We start from the raw sequence: 25,185 nt of genomic DNA, 5'->3' as shown, positions 1-25,185 counted from the left end.
GTCACCCGTGACACTGACATTACTTGTGCAATTAATTGTACCGCAGCTCTACAATATTGTTGTTTCGCTTTACAATTTAACAGTATTTGGGTACTATTTTGCTTACTGAAGCAACAGAGTGATCATTGAATATTATCTCTGAATAATTGTTCCATTAGATACTACAAATCGTATTTAATTTTATCGATATGGCGGCGAACATAGTAGTGACTGGCTTACCTGCCGACGTAAGCCCTTGCTAAAATCGATTTTTTCTTCAGGCGTTATTTATTTCGTTGCACATTAAAACATGCTTGTTACTTGTTATTCACAGTCCCAATTCCGGAAAGTCATGTACACTTTCAAGGCAATGTTTAAGAAGATACAAATCAAGAAATTTTGGATACGAGAGCTCTCTGAAACCTACGGCGCGGACGAAAAACAGATGATAATTGACTTTGATAGCGATTCAGACGCTCGGAAAGCGTGTAATTATTTAGATAATTATCCCTTTCCGCATCCTACGTCCAAGCAAGAATATTTGTTATCGGCTCTCATTAACGATGATCCAACGGAAATGGTGGAATATCAGGAGGACAGACGGAGCAACGTACACCGTCAGAGAAGAAGAGACCGAAGACAGGTCTTCCAGAGGTCCCCCAGTCCAGGGTACCAGAGTGAGGCATCAAAACTTGACGTATGTTAATTACAACTGCACTTACTATTTATTCTATACAGAGTTAAACACAATTACTTCTGTCCAAAATTTCAACCAAAAATATCTGAACACCCTTTCTACACTATTAACAATATAGTTGTGTTCACATATTTTTGCTCATATGTACAAGAACTCAACTGTACTCAACATTGCCTTTATTTTAGATGGAGATTGAACTGCTCAGAAAGCAGAGGCAAGTGATAGAAGAAGAAAGAAGATTGCTTCTTGAGCGGAAGAAGCTGGACATGATCAGGGTTTGAATTTTAATTATTAGCTCTTATTGCAAAATAAACAAAATAGAGCAAACATATATCTATTGTAATGTGTTAAATGTTCAGTCAAACAAACTGAATCCCATACCCAGATGCAATCATTTCCCTGGAAATGTTATATCAACATTTCAATATGTCTGATCTAGAAATTGATAAAAAAGCCGTGGCAGCCAAGTGGTTTGACCTATCGCCTCTCAAACAGAGGTTTGTGAGTTCAAACCCCGGCCTGCACCTCTGAGTTTTTCGAAATTCATATGCGAAATTACATTCGAAATTTACCATGAGCTTTACGGTGAAGCAAAACATTGTGAGGAAACCTGCACACATATGTAAAGTAATTATATGGTATGTGTGAAGTTCCCAATCCGCACTGGGCCCACGTGGAAACTACGGCCCAAGCTCTCACATTCTGAAACAAGGCCTGTACCTAGCAGTGGGATGTAAATAGGCTGGGATGGATGATGAGAAATTGATTGTGTGTGGGGACCTGTTTAGCGTCATGTATGTCTTTATTTGTTCTATGTTTGTTCCTATGTTTGTTTTTTATGGCGTTAAATAAATGTATTTTCTTTCTTTCTTTCTTTATAAGGGTCCATCCTGTACTTAGTAAATGATTTTTTTCAGTTCAAAAGAAAAGTAATTGAGATTTGTGCCCACATTGTCTAACATTGACATCTATGTACCTTACGGCACTAGACTGGCTGTTTGGAACAAAACATGCATCGCATCCATCATCAATATTTCTTTGACGCAACCCCTATCACGGATGTCAACAAACTATAGTGAAAGGTTCACAAATCCGCGCTGTGAACAAATTTTGTGCACTGTTTTGCTGTAAGAAACATGCAGTCTATACATAGGTGTCGATGTTGTGTAACATTCTGGTGCTGCGTCCCACACTGTGTGAGAGGAAAAAGTGCTGTAAACAATTTTATTGTAATTTCAAGGCAAAGCTCTGCTCTTTAATGTTTAGCTGTACAACTGACATTGAGCCTTAGGGTGGTAAAGAAGTTTCTTGGTTGATTATAGATATTTTCATGTGTGTATTTATGTACAAACTGCCTAGCCCTTTTGATCCCAGCTGATAATTGATTGTGCGGGTTAATAACATTTGAATTTGAACTGGATTGTCCATAAGGTCTATACTTGTTACTTTTACATTTGAATTTGACATGGATTGTATATAAAATCTATTGTGGTAACTCTTTTCATACTCGGCTGGGTTCAAAAGGGCTAGGTAAACAATAGCAAGTGTATTTTAGCTTAAAATGAAAATCAACACCATATTTACTTAAAATTTTTGGAAAAGTAGTACTGAGCTCCATTCGGGCTGAGACTTGAAAGCACTTTCCAGAGATAAGACAAAGTTAGTAATTGTTCGCCCCCAAAAAGTCATCACCATCAAAATCATTTTACCCGTTTCTGAGATCCCCAAATTCATTTAATTTTCAAGCATTGCTTGCGGTATTAGATTTTGATGTAGCACTCAATTCCACAGGAATATGGACCAAGTGCTACACGTGATTTTATGGATTTTGACGATTTGGAACCACCTCGCAAGAGGCGCATGGAACCAGCGCATACAGAGGTGAAGAAGTCTCGCAAACAATCCCCCCCTCCCCCCAAGCCTAACATGCCGAGGATCACAAACACTTTGCCAACATTCTTCCAGCCATGCAAGAAACTTATAGCTGAAATGAAAGAGTATATCGAACAGGACACAACTCCTGAAGAGAAAGAAATATTGATAAAGCTTATAAGAGCAGCGCTACGGAAGAACCTGGCTATTGCTCTTGATGGCAAAGGGTACATGCGTGCGGCAGAAGTAACCAAGCTGTACCGAGAAAAACATCCAAAGACAGGAGATGAAGCTTTTGTTAAGAAAATTTTAGCAAATATTAGAGCTAGTTATCTACCTGACGAGTTGGAACAGAAACTTGCCAGCGTCAAAAAAGAACCCAAGGGATCAGATGACGAAAGTCCATCTGGTCAAAAGGAAGTTGGCAAAGGCGAAAAAAGCCTTGAAAATCCATCGGATGATAATAAAGTTGGGGAAAATGAAGATAAACAGGAGGTTAGCGAGGCTGAATCACAGGATAAAACCAATGAAGAGAATAAAACAGGTACTTGAAATGCAGCCATGATCAGCTGTTTTATAAAACATACATAAATAATTTACGCAGTGGCAACTGTGGAAATAAATAATGTATTGTATTTAAGAACAGCATAGATCATGTGACTGAAGGTTTGAAATTTCGTAAGACCGTTATGCCGATCTAAATGTATATGTGAGCAAAACTGACATAGGTGCCATTGTAAGATAAGCACAGCATGAATTATGATATTTTTCTGAAAACCATTTCTTTTGGAAAATGTTTTCTTGTTCATACTGGTTCTGTCCTTGCAATCCTTTTGTTTAAAGAAGTTTCTTGTGGTATTTTGTTGTTGAGTTTTAATACCATTTTTTTAATACACAAATTGGCTCTTAACTATTTTCTGTGGTAATTGGTTGATCAGTTTTGATATGTGATATTAAATAAATATTCTAGGCATATTATGTTTAGTACCTACATAGCTGGATTAACCAATAACAGAGTGGTAATAAATATTGTCTATCCAATTCTATAACATTATGCATTATACTCCAAACAAATACATTAAATGATTACTCGCTAGTTCCTTTAGCAACACAAAAAAGGAGATTTATAAGTATGAAAAGAAGGGAGCTACTGCAAGTAATCCCATTTTATTGCTCTTAATTTTACTTAAAGGCAAGTGAAGTTATATATTATGGCTCGAAATTGGGTCAGCTAAACAGAGCCTCCTCTATTTGGGGATTAGGTCACAGTTTGAAAACTGCAGTGATTGTAACTAAAGTTATATCATTAATAATTCATCATATTTTAGATGCTGATCAGACAGATTTCAGTGTCGACGTGAACCCTGATTCCTCAAAAACAAATGATAAACTTGTGAGAGCTACCACAGAAGAGTTACCAAAAGCAACGAATAAAGTTACGGCGGAAGAACCTGACACTACTGCTGAGACTACAGAAGCTAAGTATGGTGATACAGCAGATGAGCCATCGAAATCTGAAGAAAATGCCGAATCGCAGAAGACTGAAGATGGTATGTGTTGATGGGACTGCCAGTTACGACCGCTAGCTTAATTGTTTCCACAATTTAAATCGACTTCTCTTTACAGGTGGAACTGCGGACTCTGCTGTACAATCATAATAAATAGGAAGTGTTATTTGCAATGTATCTAGTTTATAAGTTAAATAAAAATACTAAATAATTTAAACATTTTATTACTGTGTGACACTTAACACCTCATGAACATGAAACATCACACTCAGGGCCATAATGTGCAGGAACATTACTCATCATAAACAACCGCGGATTACAATACTTCAAAAACTGAACATTATTAAAGTATTGGCAATTAAATTATTTCCCCATTTTAAATTGTATTGAAAATAAATCGATTCTTAATTAACACGCTTTCATTGATTTTATTTAATTGGACCTCAATGACATATGGTGTTTGGGGGTTTTCAGAAAAAAATTACTTACCCGTTTTACCTTAATTATCTTTAATTTTCCGTACAAAATTTATTAGTCAGTTTTGTGACGGTCTATATCGAAGATATTATAAAAGCACGGCACGCGTCATCATGAATGAACCTACCTATACAACATGTCAAAACTGATAATTAAAAGTGGGACAGTAGGACAGTTTTTTATTGCTTAAATCGATAGTGCTCGTGATTCTAAGTAGAAATAACCCAAAATTTGTTGGGTTTAAAAAAAGTACAGGTACACTTTTTTCTGAAAATGCCCATTTGACCATTTTTTATTTATTTTATAAATCAAAGCTTCACATTGCATGTTATCAAACAGAAAAAAAGAATTAAGCTACCTTTACATATTACAGAGTTCTATATAAAGGTTTGAAAGAACAAAAAGGAGGAAGTACTAGCGTGTGACGTCACATGCTAGTAAGACAATATAATAATATATATTTTCATTGTATTTATTGAAAATACGACTAGCTTTAAAAATATTCTTTGCCAGGTATGTAGGTATTCGATAGCTGCTTTTGATTCTGTGGTAGTATGCTCCAATAAATGGGGCCTTATTATGGGTTAAATCAAAATTTCAATCGTTTTTTTTCTCGCTAATCATTGGCTGTTGTAGGTGTATCTACAGGGTGTAAGCGTAACCAGGCGATTATTCCGTAAATATAACAGATATCAGAAAAGTTTAAACTGATATCGAAAGTATGTTACCCAATGAGTAAAATCACATCAATAACTTTTTTTATATGTACATTTGCATAATATATAGGTTGTGGCAAATTCAGAAGTTGTCATGTAATATACCGTATTGAACGTCATTATTTCTTAAGATTTGTCAGCTAGACACGATAAGAAAAACATATAATTACTTAAAACTTAAATACACGATAGTTGAAGATCACTAAAGCGTCTGCCAGACAGTAGATATAATGATTCGACGAAGGTTACCTTATCACATCACATGACGGTAGATCCTGTTTGTCTTAGCAATTCTCGTCGACATAGCTGTAACTGATACAAGCAACTAAAAGTCTTCTAAATCCTCCTCTTTGATGTCAGCAATGTTAAGTCCTTCTGGATCCTCCTGTTTGATGTCAGCAATGTTAAGTCCCTCTGGATCATCATTAACTTTAGGATCTTCCGCAAAATTATCATCAACATGAGGATCCTCCGCAAAATTATCGAAATTAGGATCCTCCGCAAAATTATCATCAGCTAAATCCCCTGTAGCAAATTCCGCTTCATCGAAATCATCCGCTTTAAAGTCTTTCATGCTCTCTGCATTCATATCAAGCGTGGTATCTTCAGTTTCAGCTTGAACTGAAGAAGCCGACTCTTCTTTTTTTTTCTCTGTTTCATTATTTTTTAACTCATCGCTATCTGCTGGCACAAGGAAGCCGTCTTTTGGTGCAATTTGGCTGTTTATGAGCTGTTGGCGCCGCGCCTTGATCATATTTTTGGAGAGTTTCGGTGGAGGACCCACCAGGTACATGCTCCTGATCGACACAGGAGTGCCATCTGGAAAAAAAAAAGTAACATGATGTAGACACAATAGCGTCTAGAGATTGAATTCCGAGTATTTGCTACATGAGACATACAATGATCTCGTAAGTTCCACAAAGGCAGGCCTACCTTTCCCTTAAGTTTGATGTGGAGTTGGATGTGGGAATGGGTAGGTCACCTATTAAAATTACCAGTAAGTATAAGTTTCACCAGATTGGAGACATTTAAGAATAAGAACGGTTTATTGGCTGATAAAATAGATACACATACAGAAACACTGAAATCTGAAATGTACACATCCATGCCTATTCCTACCAGCCAAAATGGCCGCCACTCAGCTATGTGTCGCGAAAAGATTTAGATTTTTCTGGATTTTTTAACCATTAACAAGGTAAGTAGAGGCGATTTAGCGACCACGTGCATTGATTTGGAAATTCAACCTTATTGTTTTAGTAACAAATTACAATATCCATTGTTATTATTGAAAATACTACCTACTAGCTTTAAAAATATCCGTTGCCAGGTATGTATTCGATAGCTGCTTTTGATTCTGTGGTAGTTTGCTCCAATAAATGGGTCCTTGTTAAAGGTTAAAGGCCGCACTAAGATTTTCAGTTGTGGTATTCGGAATTGAGGATTTGTTTTTATTGCAAAACAGCCTTGAATTATTGTGTAGACCAACAGAGAAGTGTTGCATCCGAAGGTATGCCTAACTCTTGCTGCTCTTACTGTCCAGTTTGCCTAGTGAAAATTCACTCCACGCTACTGTAGCATAAGTAGTGGTACTGTATTTATCATCATATCATATCGGCTGACCGTAGGACGTCTAATGTTGGACATAAGCCTCCCAAAAGACCTCCAGGTGCCTCGGTTGGAAGCGGCTTGCATCCCCCGTGAACCCGCGGCTTTAGCCAGGTCAAACGTCCACGTCCATCTCGTTGCTTTGGGCTTAAAACCACTAAATTTCATAATACCTTATTCACTAATACCCTTAATTTTCAAATTGCCATGGACTCATAATACCTAAAATGTCAAATTGTCTCTTGTATTAAAATGAACGAAATTCATTATGACTGATTTAATATGTCATATTCTCTATCGAATGACAGAAATGACAAAATATTAAAACAACTCAAACCGAAAACACCCAAAAGGCAAAATGCCTAATTTTTTTTCACTGGGGATTTTGAGAAATTTGATGTTGATTATTGATTTTAAGGATAGTTCCTGTTCAGCATACAAACTTATGTATTTTAACTTTTGGTTGTTTTAAGCATGTGTTGTTTTGCTATGAAAGTGATTTTGAAGTTTAGGTATTATGAGACTAAGGTATTTTGAAATTCAGCCATATTAAGATTCCGGTGTTTATAAGAAAACAAAATTAGGCATTCTGCAATTTAGGTATTTTTAGACCAAGAAGTTTTGAGATCTGAGAATATTGATAAAAAGGTAAAATGCAATTTAGAAGTTATAAGCCCAAAGCTCTGACGTATAAGTACATACACATCTCCATCAGACTCCACATCATCTCAGATCATCAGATCTACATCAGATTCTCAAAGGAAGGATATATTGTGTTATAAAACTTTCCGTGCAGTAAGTATAGTACTGACTTGTATGAATGAATGGTATACTTCGTGATGATTCATTAATTATATACCTAACTGTGACCTAACCTAGAATTATAATTAAAGGCTCGCAAAACTAAACGTGAAGCCTGAAAAGCTCTTAGGTACTCTAGCAGTCGTGAGTTTCGCGCGTTAACTCAAGCGACCGTGTGGCCTAATGGATAAGGCGTCGGACTTCGGATCCGAAGATTGCAGGTTCGAGTCCTGTCACGGTCGGGACTTATTTTTGTATAAAAATATTAATTATTTTTTCATAATTTACTTTTATAGTGGCGTTATTTAGTAACTTGACATTTTATTATATAAAAAAGGACAAACGTATATGTTGTGTAAAGCGACGTTTAAATATTCAATTATTTTTTTCATGACTTTGCTCATGGACTCTTGAAAAAGCAAATCGTAGATGTAAGAAGTATTTTTCACCCTCCTACCCCCATCTTCATTTTTACAAGCTTTTATTTAGTTTCACCTGTCCCGTTGTGTCTGTCTGTCTGTAATCAAATCTTGCAAGTTATATTCGACCAACTTCCAGTAGTTGGATTGGCTTGAAATTTAGTGTACTTATGTAAATTGCGTGACAATACAATAATGTGGTAGTGACATACTGGTATTCTGGCCAGGATCGTCTCCACAGGATGGAACTCTTCAACGGTTAATGGCATCGACTTGAAATTTGGTATGCGAATGTAGTTTGGGTGACAATACAAGTACAGTCAACAAAAATTAGTCAGCAAAAAAAGCTTGTATTAAAAATGTTTTTTTTTTTTACCGAAAACTTATTTATAAGGCGGAACGTTTGCCGGCTTAGCTCAGCTAGTAACAATAAATAAAAACTTACCAATAACATCGTTCTGCAAATTACAAAGATGATCATATTGTTCAAAGTTCCCGATGTTGGCGACGTACATGGTCCCCTGTTTGTTTTTCTTCAGCACGAGCCTCTCGATCCTGTAGGGCTTCAGGTATTCCTGGACAAAGACGCGCCGCGGCAGCTTGCCGGCCGCGTAGATACGGACGGCCAGCCCGGTGCGGATGTTCAGGATGCGCTTTGCTAGGTGCAGGCGGGCTGTCTGGGATTCAGATATTCGTTAGACCATTATAGAAATAGAAATCATTTATTCGTGACAAAGTAACGTAGCATAACAAAAAGGTATTAAAAATTAAGAAAGTTGTATGTCACGAAATGGTCCCAAATCAGCAAAAATAGCCGGTCTTGCGAACGGCGCTGTTCTCCTTTGGGACCATCTGTTTATCATACATTAAAATAAAACCAATTTTACTAAAGTGAAGACCGACAAAATATTCCGTTTAAAGAAAGAAGAAAACACTAAACATTTATACTTAACAAATGAAGTTACCATGCAGGCATAGGTTATACTCCTTTACCGCTTTGTCTATAACCAGAAAAAAACGAAACAAGGAATAAACAACAAACGAACGCGGCTCACGCGGCTACGGCGTGCGTGGTAGTGGTAGCCAAGCCAACCTATCATACAATGTTTACAACTCATGTTCTGATCTGATTACCTCGATTTATCACAATCCATAGATCAATCTGCCTAATAACCGTAAGTTATAGCTTACAGCTGCCTTCTACTATAAGTATAAGGACTACGCTAGCTGACGCGGTTTGCACGTAGCGGGTGGACGTGTACCATTCGTTGATCACTGTCCCGCGGCAGAGGCGTAGCTAGGTAACCAAAGGCCCTGGGGAAAAAAATAAACTAGGGGCCCCAACTAAACAAGGTATTTGAAATCGTTTGTATCGGCGTGTTCCGAATTTGACGTACTCCCGATTGTCATTTATAGTTTATAACTCAGAGTCTGAGGGGCCCCCTGATCTTGGGGGTCCCGGGGCACTGCCTAGCCCTTCGGTAGCTACGCCACTTTCACGCGGGAACTTTCGAATCGGCAATTTTCCGGGATAAAAACTATCCTATGTCCTTCCCCGGGACTCAACTCAAACTGTCTGTGTACTGAATTTCATCTAAATCGGTTAACGGTTAAGACGTGAAGAGGTATAGGTAATGCCACGAGAGTTGAAGTGAATGATTACACACACACAGCTACAACATGTCGTGTAATGACAGCAAGATTTTGACGCTCCTTTTGTGGAATCAGTTTTTTTTTGTAGTTTTGTGTGTAAATTACCTACTTAATCATTGACTTCAACTGTCGTGACACTACCTATAACAAACAAACAAACGGCCTTACAAACTATCGCATTTATTATATTAATGGGGATCTGTCGATCGACCACGGCAATGTTCACTCTCACTCACGCATGACTCGTCTCGTTCTCATAATGCTTTGGTTACATACCTGTACAAACTCGTCCAAGCTGTACTTGGTTATGCGTTCGCAGATAGCTTTATCTATTTCGTCGGTATGATCCGCACACTCGGAGACGAACTGGAAAAATAATCACGAAATCAAATAACTTTAGCAAAAAAAAACAATTTTTAAGTACTTGTAATCAGTCTTTAACTAATGTGTGTTGCCAGTGATGAGATATGGATCCGAGACGTGGTGCTTCACTATTGTCCTTATAAATAGGCTCAGAGTTGCTCAGAGAGCTATGCTTGGAGTTTATCTACGGGATCGAATCAGAAATGAGGAGATACGTAGAAGAACAAGGGTCACCGACATAGCCAAGCCAATTAGCTTGTAAGTGGCAATGGGCAGGCCATAAAGCACGGAGAGCATATGGCCGTTGGGGCTGGAAAGTTCTCGAGTGGAGACCGCGGATTGGCAAGCGCAGCGTAGGACGTCCACCAACGAGATGGACGGAAGATCTGATTAAAGCCGCGGGTTCACGGTGGATGCAGGCCGCTGCCAACCAAAGCGACTGGAGGTCTATGGGGGAGGCCTATGTCCAACAGTGGACGTCCTACGGCTGAGATGATGATGATGATAATCAGGCTGCGTTTCCACCAGATATGCGAGGATGCGTTGCGAAGAATGTGTTTGTCATGTCATGAACCCATAAAACGCTTCATTTGCCTATCCTCAGCGCAGCTCTGGTGGAAATAGCTCAGCGGAGCGGGGATAGGTAAGTAAATGAAGCGTTTCTATTGGTTCATGAAACACACATTCCTCGCACATGTCTGGTGGAAATGCAACCTAAGTTTTTTTTTTATTTAAATGGGACCTAACGGGAAGTGTGACCTGGCTACTGGCTATCCTTGCAAACAAAAATAACCGGGTTGTACATAAAAGACGAAAAGGATGACAGCATGATGAGTTTAAGATAGCAAACTTTTAGTTTGTACATTGGGAAGTGAATTATAACATTAATAACAAGCAATAAAAAAAAATGCTTTAAAATAGTGAAAATAACGAACATAAAAAACACATTTTTAAACTTACTATTTCACTTATTTTAGACAGCTCCTCTTCTGCAATTTTGTCTGTTATTGGATCCATTTTGTAATGATCTGCCTTTGAGAACTCCACTTTGCGCTGTTGCTTTGCCTCTGTGATTATAATTATCATAGTTTTATCACATGAACATTTCAGCAGTGATGTAGCACTAGCATGGGAATAGCATGGAGCAGTGGCGGACTAAGGAGGGGGCGGCAGGGGCGGTCCGCCCCCGGGCCCACGCCTAGGGGGGGGGGCCGGTTTGACATTGGCAAGTATAGAAAAAAAAAAGAAGTTTTTGCGTGACGGATGTCGCTTCACTTGTAAATGTTTACGAGGTGTTCACGTGGTAAAATAATAATTAAAATTTGATTTTCCATTCAGTAAATATTCAAATCTGGAGGGAGCAAAGTCAAAGATCGCCCCGGGCCCCAAAAAATCTTAGTCGGCCATTGGAATGGGTCAAAGTTTTGTCAAGAATAACTTTTTGTTGAAATGTAGGTAGTTAATTTATTAAAAGCTTTAACTTGCAATGTATATTCTACCTTTACCAACAGTCAAACAAACTGATTCATGGACCATGGAACCTTTAAATAATCAATTTCACTATGATTTCCTTGAAAACAGTATAGGATGTTAACATGACAGTAGTACAAAGGCACCCTGGTTGCATCAGCCAAATGTGTGGTCTACCACCCTAAAGTTGATAATCGTTTGAATATCACAGAACAATAATGCCAATAGACGTGTCTGTCAACTTGAAAGTTCGACATAAATTGATTGATAGACCACTTATTTGACTGATGGTACATAATTCAGTTTGTTCGACAGTATGTACTCTTGTTAATGAATTTTAACCCACTTCCTGCCTGTGGTCAGATTGACTTAAAATTTGTCATAATTTGGTCCGCTGACAATATTAATCTGGCAGTGAAGTTCTGGTGGTCTGGCCAGGTCTTTGGCTTTTAAATTGTAAAATGGGTCGGGACGGAACCCTTCGCGTGCGAGTCTACTCACACTCAGCGTGTTTTTACCCAACTGCCGGACGGAGGGTTATGTTTTTACTTACCACTGATGATCTGCTTATCTGTAAAGAAAAAAATGGTCTATAATATACATTCTAGGCTTGCGCTAGAGGTATCACACTAAGTATTATAAGGCCGCGATGTGAGTAGGATTAAAAGATCTGACACTGCCAAATATGTGGTCTACCACCCTAAAGTTGATAATCGTTTGAATATCACAAAACAATAATGCCAATAGAGTGTCTGTCAACTTGAAAAGTATTTGGCTGATGGTACATAATTAGGTATAATGGAATATGTGTCAGTTCTGTTCCTAGTCCATCGCGGTTTTATAATATTGTAGTAAGGGTTCTGCAAAATAGAGCATATTATGTTCTAGTAATCGGATAAGGTCCGACGGCAGTTTTAAGCACTATCGGATCGGACCAAATGTAGAACTTTATCACTCTAATATGCATCGTATCCGCAAGACGGAACTTTTAAATGGCATCGACTTGAAATTAGGTACACAAATGTAGCTTGGATGACAATGCAAGTAGAGTCAACGTAATGTAGTCAGAAAAAAAAGTTGTACTTATGTTTTTTTTAACAAAAACTTATTTCTATAATTTTATTTAACTTACCTTGTTTGTTGGGTCAAATCTAACAAGTTAATTTTGACCCACTTGCAGTGGTCGGATTTACTTGATATTTGGTATACACAAGGAAGAATAAAAACAAGTGGAAGTGCTATGTAGGTGCAGCGTGCGTGCCACAAGTAAGCGGAGGTACGTTTACTGGATGTCAGTCGTGTTCAACATTGCGTAAAGTATGATCACGTTTAGTAGTGTCGCGACATTCCTTGTTTTACAGTAATTATGCCGTATTGCTCAATTCTGGAATGTAAAAATGATAGCAGGCAAAAAAACATACTAATGGAGGATTACCTACGTCATCGAGTAAGCGTACCGCCCCGCTTACTTGTGGCACGCAACGCTGCACCTACATAGCACTTCCACTTGTTTTTATTCTTCCGTGTGTATACATATACATACTTTTTTTTATTCGACTGGATGGCAAACGAGCAAGTGGGTCTCCTGATGGTAAGAGATCACCACCGCCCACAGACACCTGCAACACCAGGGTGATTGCAGATGCGTTGCCAACCTAGAGGCCTAAGATGGGATACCTCAAGTGACAGTAATTTGGATGAATATTAAAGTACAGTCAGCAAAAAACAGCCCTCCTAAGCCGCTACCTCAAGAAAAACACTTGAGTTAATAATACTATTGTGTAGCGTAAGACATTCTGCATGACATGGTATAAATAACTGTTTTTTTAGCGCCTTTTGGCTTAGGAGAGCAGAAAAGCTTGTATCAATAGGTACTAGCTTTTCTGCATATTCCGCGGTTCAAATACACAACAACGAATAAAACAAAATGCAAACCTGTCATATCACGCCTGTCTAGTTTTGGTTTCTCCTTAGCCGCTTTCTGCTTGTCCACTTCCGGCTCCTTAGAATTTTTATTTCCATCTTCAGTTTTTAACTCCACTTTATCAGACTTTTCAGTTTTTACAACCACTTTATTTTCCCCTGAAATAACTAAGAACGTTAGTTGTTTTCAAAGCCTGGAATGTACTTACTGGAATGTAATGTACTTGTTGGACTGCTGGTACTTTATTTTTAACAATTGGCAACTTTTTGGCAATTGGTTAACCCTTTTCCAAGACCCGCGAATTTAGATGTGCTACCACTAAATAAATCATAGTTATATGTTGTTTACTTGTGAGGGAGTAATTTAAAAACAGACCAAGAGCGTGTCGGACACGCCCAAATTAGGGTTCCGTAGCCATTACGAAAAAGTTAAGTAATATTTTTCTAAGGATTTCGTATTTTGTACAGAATATTCCAAGTTTAGGTATATTTTATACCTTAGGCTGCTATTTACTCTTAAACTACTAATAATTCTCAAGAAAAGTTAACCGTTATAGTTTTCCTTGTAAGTTTGATATACTTACTACCATCCTGAATTTTTCAAATTTTTCCACCCACTGGTTTAGATTTTGGAATCGCGCTCGATTTTAATGAAAATTCGCACTTTAAATTTCAATCAATGGTTTTAAAAGACCTATCCAACGATACACCACACTACAATATTGGATGAGAAAAAAGAATCACCCCCACTTTACGTCTATGGGAGGTACTCTAAAAAAAAATATTTTTTATTTTTTATTGTAACATATTGTCGGCATAGTTTACATATATATTCGTGCAAAATTACAGTTTTCTAGCATTGATAGTCCCTGAGCAAAGTCGCGGACGGACAGACAGACAGACAGACATGGCGAAACTTTAAGGGTTCCGTTTTTGCCATTTTGGCTACGGAACCCTAAAAACGAATAATATTGTTAATGAATTCAAATGATTTTGTACCATATTGTATATTTAGTAAGGTCGAATATTTGTGTACATTTATGTGGTTGCTATATGCACTATGCCTGGAAAAAGGTTAATTTTTAACAAACGGTGTTTGCTAGATTTTCAAAGTTGTCGCTTTGGTTATAAGCAGAGCTTAGAATTTTCGGGGCTCTTTTGAGCTGTTAGACCTAGTCCCAAAGTAAGCAAAACTTGTGTTATGGGTGCTAGGCAAGGTATAAACATACTTAAATAGATAGATACATACTTAAAAATACATATTGAATAGTCAAAACTCGAGATATACGTGTTTTTCATACGTAATACGTAACTTTTTATTGTAATATCAGCCCTGGTCTTTGACCAAGGATGCAACCCGGGACCTGAAGCTTTATAGGTAGGGTCTCTAACCATAAGACTAGACTCGTCAAATAATATATTCAGTCAGAAATATCTGAACATGCATTTAACACGCGATTGACACAATACGGTCATGTCGCTACATAACAAGGTGCCCCGATTGTACTTACTCTAGTTTTGTGAATGCATAGAATACTATATTTTACTTATCCATATCGAGTCTCCAGATTCCACTAAGTTGGCCATGTCACTATCTTTGTGCATGGAAAAGCAATATGAGATCAATTGATCTCTCCTCTGAACTTTAAAGTTTTTGCGGGATTGATGCCTTGATTTTCGGCGATTTATCTATCCTAAACTTATTTTATTTAACGCTCCGCTCAGCTGTTTCCACCGGAGCTGTGCTGTGCGAGGATAGGCAAATGAAGCGTTTCTATTGGTTCATGAAAAACACATTCCTTGCTCATCTCTGGTCGAAACACAGCCTAAGCCACTGACAGCATTCCCTGTCGCCTCTCCCTTCGTAATTTTTTTTTCGACTTGATGGCAAACGAGCAAGTGGGTCTCCTTATGGTAAGAGATAATCACCGCCCATAAACATCTGCAACACCAAGGGTATTGCAGATGCGTTGCCAATCCAGAGGCCTAAGATGGGATACCTCAAGTGCCAGTAATTTAACCGGCTGTCTTACTCTCCACGCCGAAACACAACAGTGCAAGCACTGTTGCTTCACGGCAGGATTAGCGAGCAAGATGGTGGTAGCAATCCGGGCGGACCTCGCACAAGGTCCTACCACCTGCATCTTTCTTCTATAATGTTCTTCTTAAATACAAGCTTCTTTAGGACACAATTAAGGTCTTCGCACACTAATCAACACTACACCATTGCGGCACCAACTCAACAACTTACGGTTGAGTAGTCAACTAGGTGATCTACCAGCGGACATCGTGATGTCAGATGAATAGGTCAGCTCGTCTTCTAATAAGATAGTTCTTGGTTGAACATGGTGGATTGCCCGCCAGTTGCAAGCGCATACGAATGGGCAACGCGTGGCAAATTGGTTCGAGTTGACCTAAAGTGTACGAAGTGTAGCGTTGACAGGCGTCCCACTAGGTGGACTGACGTAATCGTGACAGTTGCGGGCAACCTGTGGATGCGAGTGGCGAGTCGTTATGGCGTCCTAAGGGTGAGGCCTTTGTTCAGAAATGGACATCTTTTGGCAGATGATGAAAGTGCACGACGCGTAGACCACGCGTCGTACATACCTTTACATACATTTTGAAAATTATACTGTAGAAAATAAGGCTTAAATTTCAATAGGTATTTAACTTTTCAGTCGAGTGGCTGTTGAGTTGTTATAGTGTACGAAGACTGAATAAACGACGACTGGTGTTTTACTGCTAATAATTAATTATCTTAAGTCTTGATTACCTTTTGAACAGTAAGAGTTAGGCCGCTATAGTGTCTTGGAGAAATTAACTTCATTTGACCTGTAGATTGTCCCCTTAAAGTTAACGGATATCAAAAATACCACGGTGTATGTACAGACACGGCTCACTTCTATGGTCTTGAATCAAGATATCAAGATTGTTGAGGAAAGCTATACTTAAAATTCTGTACAAGGCGCCAACGGGTCTTTCTTACTAATGCTATGCTCCGCCGTCTGTCCGTTCGTCTGTCACAGTTGACTGTATCTATTAAACCAGGTAAGTTTATAGGTACACACTTGCAATTTATGAGATATAGGTATATTACGACTGTCATAACAAGCAATGAAAAAAAATGAAGCTAAAGATATCAAAGGGGCTCTAAAGTTGGGTGAATGGGAAAACTAAAAGAAACAATAAAATACCAAGGGATAATATTTATAAATTTATTATAAAGGTAAGGTATAAAATAAGTTACAGCTGGCTATGTTCATACATTATCCTCCTGAGACCTGACGTAAATTTTCTGTTTTCACAATTTGAACCAAACATCAATCAATCGTAACATTCAATTTTTTTTTTATGTCCTCAAGTGAGGACCGGGGGACCCGGGAGGATAAATTACTTTTTATTATAAAATAGTTTCAATTCAATGCCTATAAGTAGGTACTAGTAATTAGCGATCTAAATATTTTTAAGCGAGCAATTCTGTGTATAACAGACATAGTAAATGTATCAGTCCCTTAAATTTATTATGGTCAGTTGCAGACATAAACATGCGTCGAACGACGTGGGGTGGCGTCGTGTTAGTAGTATGTTTCCGCCTTTAGCCCGAGCGAAGTTCGACCGCCCAGATGTTCAGTATAAATAAATAAATATCACGGGACACTTGACACCAAAATTGACCTAGTCCCAAACTAAGCAAAGCTAGCACTATGGATACTAGGCAAAGGATAAACATACTTATATAGATAAATACGTACTTAAATACATATTAAACATCCAAGACCCGAGAACAAACATCCGTATTATTCATACAAATATCGAACCCGGGACCTCAAGTTTCGTAGTCAGGTTCTCTAACCACTTAGTCGTCCGGACGACTAACTACTTAATTTGGATATTTTTGCGATTGTCATATATCGGAACGAAACTGAATTGAACTGTTGGCACAAGATTCAGATATATGTGTCAGTGTTAAGGTCTTATTAATGCCCACACGCAGCGCCAACTTAAAAAATGAAAAAACGTCATTGACGTCATGGTGGCGCCTAGCACGCGTATTATAAATTTAATGAAAGTAATTAAATACCCCCATGCTAAGTCGCAAATCTGCTATTTAGGAAAAAAATGATTTTGAACCCAAGGTGTTGAACATTAAGTTTAGCATGGGGGTGACGAATATGATATGATAGCTATCAATTTCAACATTTGTAGAATACCTTGAAAAAATCCATTTCATTATAAAGTAGAAAAAAACAATGAGGGTTTTTCGACAGGCGAAATATCGTTAGATGGCGTTAGTGTCGTGAGATACTTTTGACGTTGCAGTCTTGCTTGTAATTGGCTCATTTAGATATTTATCCAATCACAAGCGCACACTCACACGGACCTCACGATAGCGCCATCATCATCATCATCCCAGCCTATATACGTGCCACTGCAGGGCACCCGTCTCCTCTCGGAATGAGAGGGCTTGGGCAGTAGTTCCCACGCGGGCCCAGTGCGGCTTGGGAACTTCACACACACCGTTGAATTGCTTCGCAGGTTTGTTGTGCAGGTTTCCTCACGATGTTTTCCTTCACCGTAAAGCTCGTAAAAAGCAGCAATTCCGCACATGAATTTCGAAAAACTCAGAGGTGCGAGCCGGGGTTTGAACCCACGATCCTCTGCTTGAGAGGCCATAGGTCAAACCACACGGCCACCACGGCTCACGATACGATACGTCACGATAGCGCCATCTAGCGATATTTCGCCTGTTGAAAAACCCTCATTGCACAACAATAAAATATTTTTGCCTGTCAATGCGCTTATAAGCTTTTTGCTTCTATCGACAATAGCCAAGGAATGTCCACAATTGTCAATAGATGTCGCTAGTTGTTAACTCACTTAAATTTCAAGTAGTGCATTGTTTGACCGTAGGCTGCAGAGCAAAGTAGCCAATGCTCAAGATCATTGGCGCTTTTCAAAGTCGTAAGGCCAGTCCATACTAATCAAGGCTTTGCCTAAAGACAAGCGTTGTTGATAAGTAAGGGTATGCTTTAGAGTGAGCGGAGCAGAGACGTGTTGAAGGCGACAACATTGCGATGTGGATTGCAATTAATGTGATAGGTCGATTCTACACATCTCTACTTCTAAATTAGTGCTCTCAATCCTATCAAGATGGAGCGGCTTTCAATTTATACCAAAGAAATTCTTTCGAATTATAATATTAAAAGTAACAAACTAACCTTTCGCTGTTTCCATCTCTTTCTGGGCTTTCAGAACTTTCTCCTCCATGTACTGGTACAACTCCCTATCGCCTTTAACAGGAAATTTGTTCCTATACCTCTGTACAATGTATTCGTCCCGGTCGGTCAACTCTTCACCCAGCATCACGTCGATACGGGACCTGATACACGCTCTCAACTCCTTCACAATGTCAGGATGTATTTTTTTTAATTTCGTCTGAGTGATCTTAGACAAAATAGATTTGTAGAGGAAGGCTGTGGCTTGCCCTCGACTCGTTTGGTCCTTGTTAATGATGCGAGTCATGCTATTGGGCTTGTAGTCCGATATGCTACTCTGGGTGAGTGGTTGGCGTTCTTTGGGCTTGAGGGTTGGTTTCGGGTGGACTTCTAGCGGCTTGGGTGCTTGATAGTTACGTTTGGGTTCGACAGGGCGTTTCTCATAGTTTACCTTCGGTTTTTTAGAAGGCGGGTAATCATTGGCGATTTGTTTTTTGGAAGGCAGGTAATCATTGGCGATTTGTTTTTTGGAAGGCGGATAGTCGTTGGCGATTTTTTTCCAGTCCGCAGGGCCCCGCTGGGGGACCGGGAAAGGTCTCTTCGGAGGGTTCGGTCGCTGGTCCTCGTGCCTCTCTTTACGGTTAAAGTTCGAAGGTTTCGGATCGCGGGTGACGGGTCGGCTCGGGCGAGAGGGCCGGTGGGGCTCCTCGTGGCTGTTCCAGGCTTGCTCGTCGCGGTTTGGGTTGTTCCGTATGTTTTGATCCCTATGATCGTTTCCCGCGTTCCAATCGTCGCCGTGCCGGGGTCTGCGGTCGCGGTGCCTCCGTGGGTGGTCGCGGAACTCCGGCTCGTGCTGGGCCGGCGCATAACCCTCATCGAAGTGACGGTCGTTCGGCTCAAACCGTCCCGGACGGGGATAGTTATCCTCCGTTCCAGAGGGATAGTCTCCCTTCCAGTTGTCGAACTGTTGATTATCATTTTCCATGGCGCGGGTGGGTTCGTTCCACATGCGTTCGGATTCAGGCTTCCAAGGCCGCTCGGGTTCGGGCTCCCAGTGCGGCTCGGCCTCCGGCTGCCAGCGAGGCTCGGGCTCGGGGTCGGGCTGCGCGCGCGGGGGCCGGCGGTCCTGGTCCCAGCGTGAATCCCGAGGCTGCCACTCGGGGTCGGTGTGGCGATACTCCTGCTGCGGTTGGAACTCGTCGAAGTTTCGGGGTCGCTCAGCCGGCGGTTCATGAGCCGGCCACGGGTGTCGTGGCGGCGTGGGCTCTCTCCGCGCCGGAAGGTCTCCTGAGTCGTTCCACTGGGAAGGTCTATTGAAAACCTCAGTGGGCCTCTCGGGCGATGCGCGACGCTTCCGGTCTCGCGGCCTTTGCGTGTCGCGGGCCGGCACGTGAGGTCGTGTTACGTCACGGGGCATCTCGAATTGCCGTGGTACGTCACGGGACATCTCGAATGGCCGTGGTACGTCACGGGACATCTCGAATGGCCGTGGTACGTCACGGGACATCTCGTATGACCGTGGCACGTCACGGGCCGGCTCGTGCTGCCGCCCCCCGTGGCCTCCATACTCCCCCTGGTAGTCGCCGAACCCTCGCTCGTTACCCGGGGCTGGAGGCCGGGGTTCCGCGGAGGGCATTGCCATAAAACCGCTGTAGCCCATGTAAGACATATTCTGTGGACAAAATTCGTTAGAAGCAATAGTAAGTGAGCAAACCACCCACTTAGTGAAGTGAATACGAAGTGAACCGTTTTCGCAATAGTAGAGAGTGTAATGGAAAACATTTTACTTGGCTCATGACTGTTGCTCTTTATTTGGAAATCTCATTTGCTCGCATTTTTCACACTGCGACGACGACGATGCTTGTAAAAGGTCTTAATTCTATTAATACATACATGCGCCAACATAAACCCTGCAAGGGCACCGCAAATTGCTGAACAAATTGATAGTCCCAAATCCCAAATTGGTAGTAGTTAATTCAAGCTAGCACTGTATGTAGTAGTGTATACCATACCTACTTGGGTATAAGAGCTAAAACCATTTTTAAGCATCTCAGTGGTCTGGCGATAAAATATTTTTCGTGTGAGTCGATAACCTAAGATAACGATCATTCTCACTAGATATTAATGGATTACAACCGCATTGTTGTAAAGAATTCTAAACAACAAAAAAATTAACCACAGAAGACAATTTATCAACAAAATTATTGTGTCGAAAATGTTACAGTTTCAGGGACATTATGCAGGGATGTTACGTTAGGCTATTGTTGTTATAGTGTTTAATTAATATATAAAAAAAAACTATCCGGCACTGCGAGTCCTTTTATGGTCCAACTGACGTCCAACTGACGAATTAGCTGGTTTTATCGCCGAAAATAGGGGATGGGAGGGGAGCGTTTGCGCGGATGTCGGTAGTACGTTGTGACTACCGTAAATTAAAATAGTAAAAAGATTAAGTGGCAAAACTATTCAGCTTCCAGTTTTTCGGTCAACATTCAAACAGCTCTTGTAACAGCAACCATTACACCCTCCGTTGGCTTCTTCTACTTATAACGGGCCTTATTAATCCGTTGTCTACTCAAGTCAACTGTTATTATTAATCTTTTAATTTACGATTTCCTCAATACTTTCACTAGGTATCCCACTAAACAGATTCCAGTACGAAAAATTTTCTTTGGCAGCTACTCTCCTAGTCCTTCCTAGTGGAATGTGGCAATTTGAAAAGTCTAGCAGCTCGTGGTAAACACGCTATATTTCGTCCGACGCATCGAACACCGCGTGCATCGATGCTACAGTACTTGTCACGTAAAACCAAGTATCTACTTGAGGAGCTTCAGGCCGAGCTAGTTACCTCAATCCCGTGGAAGTGGAGACGCTGCATTAACTTGAGACACACAATTAGGCCAAGCCAAAATGTTTTGGTTTGGGCGGGCTCAAAGAAACCTCAGTCTGAGCAGTGCTTTCAGTGACGAATGGCTCGGCTTCACTGCCTCTGAGTATTTTCAATATACCACTAGTGAAGCCTGCTCGGCCTGAGGCTACACATGAGGATAAGAAGCTTAAAAAGAACGCTGGCAATATGTTTGCGCTGTTCGCGATAAGTCGTATCCTTGGGCGCAATGGAGGAACCCTTGGTTGGTTAGTCAGTCTCTCCTCTCTGTATGATGAGTATCTCCGTTGTTGCTCAGCATTCTTTTTTTTTCTACTTGACAAAATTGTAACAGAAACTGGTCCAATAAAGCTGCTCGCAACTTGTGGTGGTTTAGTTGCTGCCACTGGTGGCCTATTGAGCAGGAGGTATTTATCCCAAAGCCGTATTTGTGAGGCAAATACGAGTAACTAGCTTTATGGTAATTGTATGAACTGTCAAAAAAATTTTAAACTAAATTCTGATAGCTACACCTCAATAACACCATTAGGAAGCAGCCAAACTTTTAGTCTGGAATCTCTTAGTGATCAACCATGATAAGACTTACAATAAAATCCTAAATGGAACTAGAGTAGCTCCAGATGTGTACGGTTTTTTTATTCCATATCTAAATATATTCACTCCCTTTTTTTTAGATTGACACAGTGATTTGCACTTTTTTCCTCAAAGCTTTTTGAGGGAACCTCTTTGTGTCTAAAGGGCATAACAATCCAATCTGACAAAGATTGGATTATTTATCCAGATTTTCCTTGTAAGGTCTTGGACCAACCATTGCCACAATTTAATTCTCTGTACCATGAAATTTTAGTGCTATTATTTTGCTTACAAATAAGGGTTATACCAAGCATACAAAATTAATTGGGGATTAACTCATTGTGTATAACATTAAAATACAGTTCTTTTGTATTACCAATAACCATCAGAAATCTTAGTTTTTGTTTTGTTTTTGTGTGCCGAGATCCGAGAAATGAGAACCACCATTTCTACTTCTTATCAAATGTAGATTAGTTAGCTAGTTCTTCCATGCCAAAGGTGTAACTCATTGGTATACTTGCAGACAATCAAAATACGAGGATTAATGGTGGCTAGTAGTGTAATAGAAGTACTGCAAAATAAAACCAACCTAAGTTGGTACTTATACAGGTATGCAACTACCATTTTTTTTTTATAAAATAAAATATGTGTGTGTATCTCGAGTTACCTGATCAATGGGCATCATCTGCATTGGCATGTACATGCCTGCCATGTTATAGTTCATCATCATAGGGTTCATGTTTGAAGACATGTTACCCATTGGCTTTTGGAGGGCCATGGATTCCTGGTATTTAGCATCCTGAACAAGACTGGCAGAGGAGCGGTACGGCTGATCAGAGTCCTGCAAAATTCACATTTTCAAGTAAAGCTATGTATAATTTTTTTTTTTAAATAATCAAAAAGTATTTTTCAGTAGGTAGAATGTTTTTCCTCTGCATTACACCTTAATATAGTTTTTTGGTAGTTATCTACTCCTAACTGAAACTGGATCATTTTATTTCATGTTTTTTGTACCTAAATTACTATAAAATTATAATGTTCACTATATAGAGATTGCAGTACAACTATTATTTTGAATGCATTTCCCAACAATTTTCTGATATTTTTGAGATATTAAATACAAACTATTTCACAGGAGCAATCCATAGAGCTAAGACTAACTTCTTCAAAACAAGACAAAGTACATGAATGGTCAGTTAAGCATCAGCAATGGTTCATTAGCAAGACATAGGTGTACCTTTTTCTTCCTCTTATCTTCAACATAAAGTTGCAGTCCATTGAGATACACCCCATTAATCTTGCGCACCAGTATGGCAGCATCTCCTTCATCAGCTAAGCCAACAGTCACCTGCTTCGTATTGCCCTCTGAGATCAGATTGTCAAGTATCAACTCTGTGAGACCGCATTTTTCTTGCAGCATTGACTTCACATCAACATAGCGAGTCTGGAATATAAGTTATAAAATATTTATTTTAAATAATTAATGATACCTATAGATACCCTACAGATCCACTAAACTATACTGTAAAAATACAAAGATAACAACTTACACAACCAACGTAGACAACTTGATGGCGGCTAGCTAATAGCATGACAATAAATTAAAATTAAATTTAATTAAAAATGCTTTATTGAATCAGGCGTTACTTTGCGGAGGTCCATATCAATGAACTAAAATAATTTCCTTGCTCACCCGCGACCTTACGATAGCTAAGCTTATGCAAAATATGCATGTTCATGCAGTTCCTCCACCTCCACACTGTAAGAACACACACAAATCACACAAACCCATCTATCACCACCACCACACTACACTGACGCGTTTCGAGAGTTGAGTTTGTGTGATTTGTGTGTTTTCTTACAGTGTGGAGGTGGAGGAACTGCATGAACACACATATTTTGCATAAGCTTAGCTATCGTAAGGTCGTGGGTGAGCAAGGAAATTATTTTAGTTCATTAAAAATGCTTTATTGCAGACCAGGATCCAGTTTGTTAGTAAAATGATTTACATTTTGAAGTTAGAGGTCCCAGGTTCAAATCCCAATTGCTTGTACAGAGGCCATATTGTCCAACACACTTGGAATAATGATCGGTTTCACCACTTCTTTCTGTCACACAGTACATATGAGGATGAGGGTAGAAAGAGATGGTGAATGTGATTACGAGTGCCCGGGCGTTAGGCAATACGGCCAGTCTACGTTATCCGTCGCCTGGTACAGTCAACAAAGCGTGCGTTTATATTTGACACGATGTTATTTCTACGGCCGGCCCTAGAAATAGAGTAGTATCAGATATTTAAGCAAGCTCCGCTGTGGCAGATATTATGGAATAATGTAGGTGAATGTACAAGCTCTGCTTAGTTCGGGACTAGATTAAGTAATTCGTATATATTGCCTCATGTTTTTTTATTTTGTATTTACTTTGCTTACAAATATTTAAATGATACAGTTTGCATCTGGTCTGGTCATAATGAGTGCACTTTGTACTTACGCTAGATGGCAAGTTATGGATAGTTAGTAACATTTCAGTTAGGATCCGCCACGATTCAACCCAATATTACGTGTTATTTGTAAAATAAAATTGAAATTCATCAATTCACTGACACAAACAGCGACCACATCTGACATATAAAAATGTACTCTGTGGTGCTGTGGTCCTGTCCGGTCCGGTCCAATCCGTGGGTGACACTCTTTTCCGGCCCGGATAACAGCGACATGGAAATACCGGCCCTGTTTTTTGTTTACACACCCATAGAAACTGACAGAAGCTTCTATGGGCGTCTACACGAAAAACAGAGTCGGTATTTCCATCCCGTTATTATCCGGACCGGGAAAGAGTGTCAAAGGGATACAAACTTCGATTTTCGAGCTTCGTAGTAGCTGCAGGGCTACTACGAAACTCGCAACTCGAAGTTCGTGTAGTGCCGTCCCTCTGACACATACTATTTAATACGAGAGCGAGAGGGACGGTACGATACGAACTTCGAGTTTCGTAGTAGTGTTCTGTTGTTCATATTTTTTTTCTGT

The 25,185-nt window shown here is 39.8% G+C and overlaps 2 protein-coding genes and 1 non-coding gene across 4 annotated transcripts; 2 read left to right on the top strand and 1 right to left on the bottom strand.

The window, feature by feature from the left end:
- Nucleotides 1–4,273, top strand: LOC141444353 (uncharacterized). Its single transcript, XM_074109890.1, has 6 exons — nucleotides 1–227; nucleotides 314–676; nucleotides 862–951; nucleotides 2,468–3,092; nucleotides 3,877–4,098; nucleotides 4,175–4,273. Exons 1-6 carry the CDS (start codon nucleotides 189–191, stop codon nucleotides 4,204–4,206), a joined length of 1,371 nt encoding a protein of 456 aa, XP_073965991.1. The 5' UTR covers nucleotides 1–188; the 3' UTR covers nucleotides 4,207–4,273.
- Nucleotides 4,265–24,995, bottom strand: LOC141444351 (uncharacterized). Of its 2 annotated transcripts, none has more exons than XM_074109888.1 (10): nucleotides 24,650–24,995; nucleotides 23,397–23,603; nucleotides 22,827–23,000; nucleotides 18,703–20,371; nucleotides 13,496–13,642; nucleotides 12,114–12,131; nucleotides 11,051–11,157; nucleotides 10,004–10,093; nucleotides 8,520–8,751; nucleotides 4,265–6,068 (listed from the first exon to the last, which is right to left on the bottom strand). In XM_074109888.1, the coding sequence occupies exons 1-10, from the start codon at nucleotides 24,680–24,682 to the stop codon at nucleotides 5,575–5,577; spliced, it is 3,171 nt and encodes a 1,056-aa protein (XP_073965989.1). In that variant the 5' UTR covers nucleotides 24,683–24,995; the 3' UTR covers nucleotides 4,265–5,574. The 2 variants fall into 2 exon arrangements, with proteins under 2 accessions (XP_073965989.1, XP_073965990.1); XM_074109889.1 differs by having other exon boundaries at nucleotides 24,763–24,995.
- On the top strand, nucleotides 7,825–7,897 carry TRNAR-UCG (transfer RNA arginine (anticodon UCG)). Its single transcript has one exon. It is a non-coding gene; the product is annotated as a tRNA-Arg (tRNA).
- Nucleotides 24,996–25,185: the final 190 nt, after the last annotated feature.

Source organism: Choristoneura fumiferana, chromosome 29 (genome assembly GCF_025370935.1).
Source record: "Choristoneura fumiferana chromosome 29, NRCan_CFum_1, whole genome shotgun sequence".
NCBI classification, from domain to species: Eukaryota; Metazoa; Arthropoda; class Insecta; order Lepidoptera; family Tortricidae; genus Choristoneura; species Choristoneura fumiferana.
This window is presented reverse-complemented; position numbering and strand designations above follow the sequence as displayed.

Bases quoted from the DNA above. Each gene is read 5' to 3' on its own strand.
- LOC141444353 (XM_074109890.1), top strand. From the start codon at position 189: ATGGCGGCGAACATAGTAGTGACTGGCTTACCTGCCGAC. The intron at 677-861 runs GTATGTTAATTA...CCTTTATTTTAG, and splicing joins GTGAGGCATCAAAACTTGAC to ATGGAGATTGAACTGCTCAG. The intron at 4,099-4,174 runs GTATGTGTTGAT...TTCTCTTTACAG, and splicing joins ATCGCAGAAGACTGAAGATG to GTGGAACTGCGGACTCTGCT.
- LOC141444351 (XM_074109888.1), bottom strand. From the start codon at position 24,682: ATGTTACTAACTATCCATAACTTGCCATCTAGC. The intron at 20,372-22,826 runs GTAACTCGAGAT...TTTTGTCCACAG, and splicing joins AGATGATGCCCATTGATCAG to AATATGTCTTACATGGGCTA. The intron at 10,094-11,050 runs GTAAGTTTAAAA...TTATTTTTCCAG, and splicing joins TGTCTAAAATAAGTGAAATA to TTCGTCTCCGAGTGTGCGGA.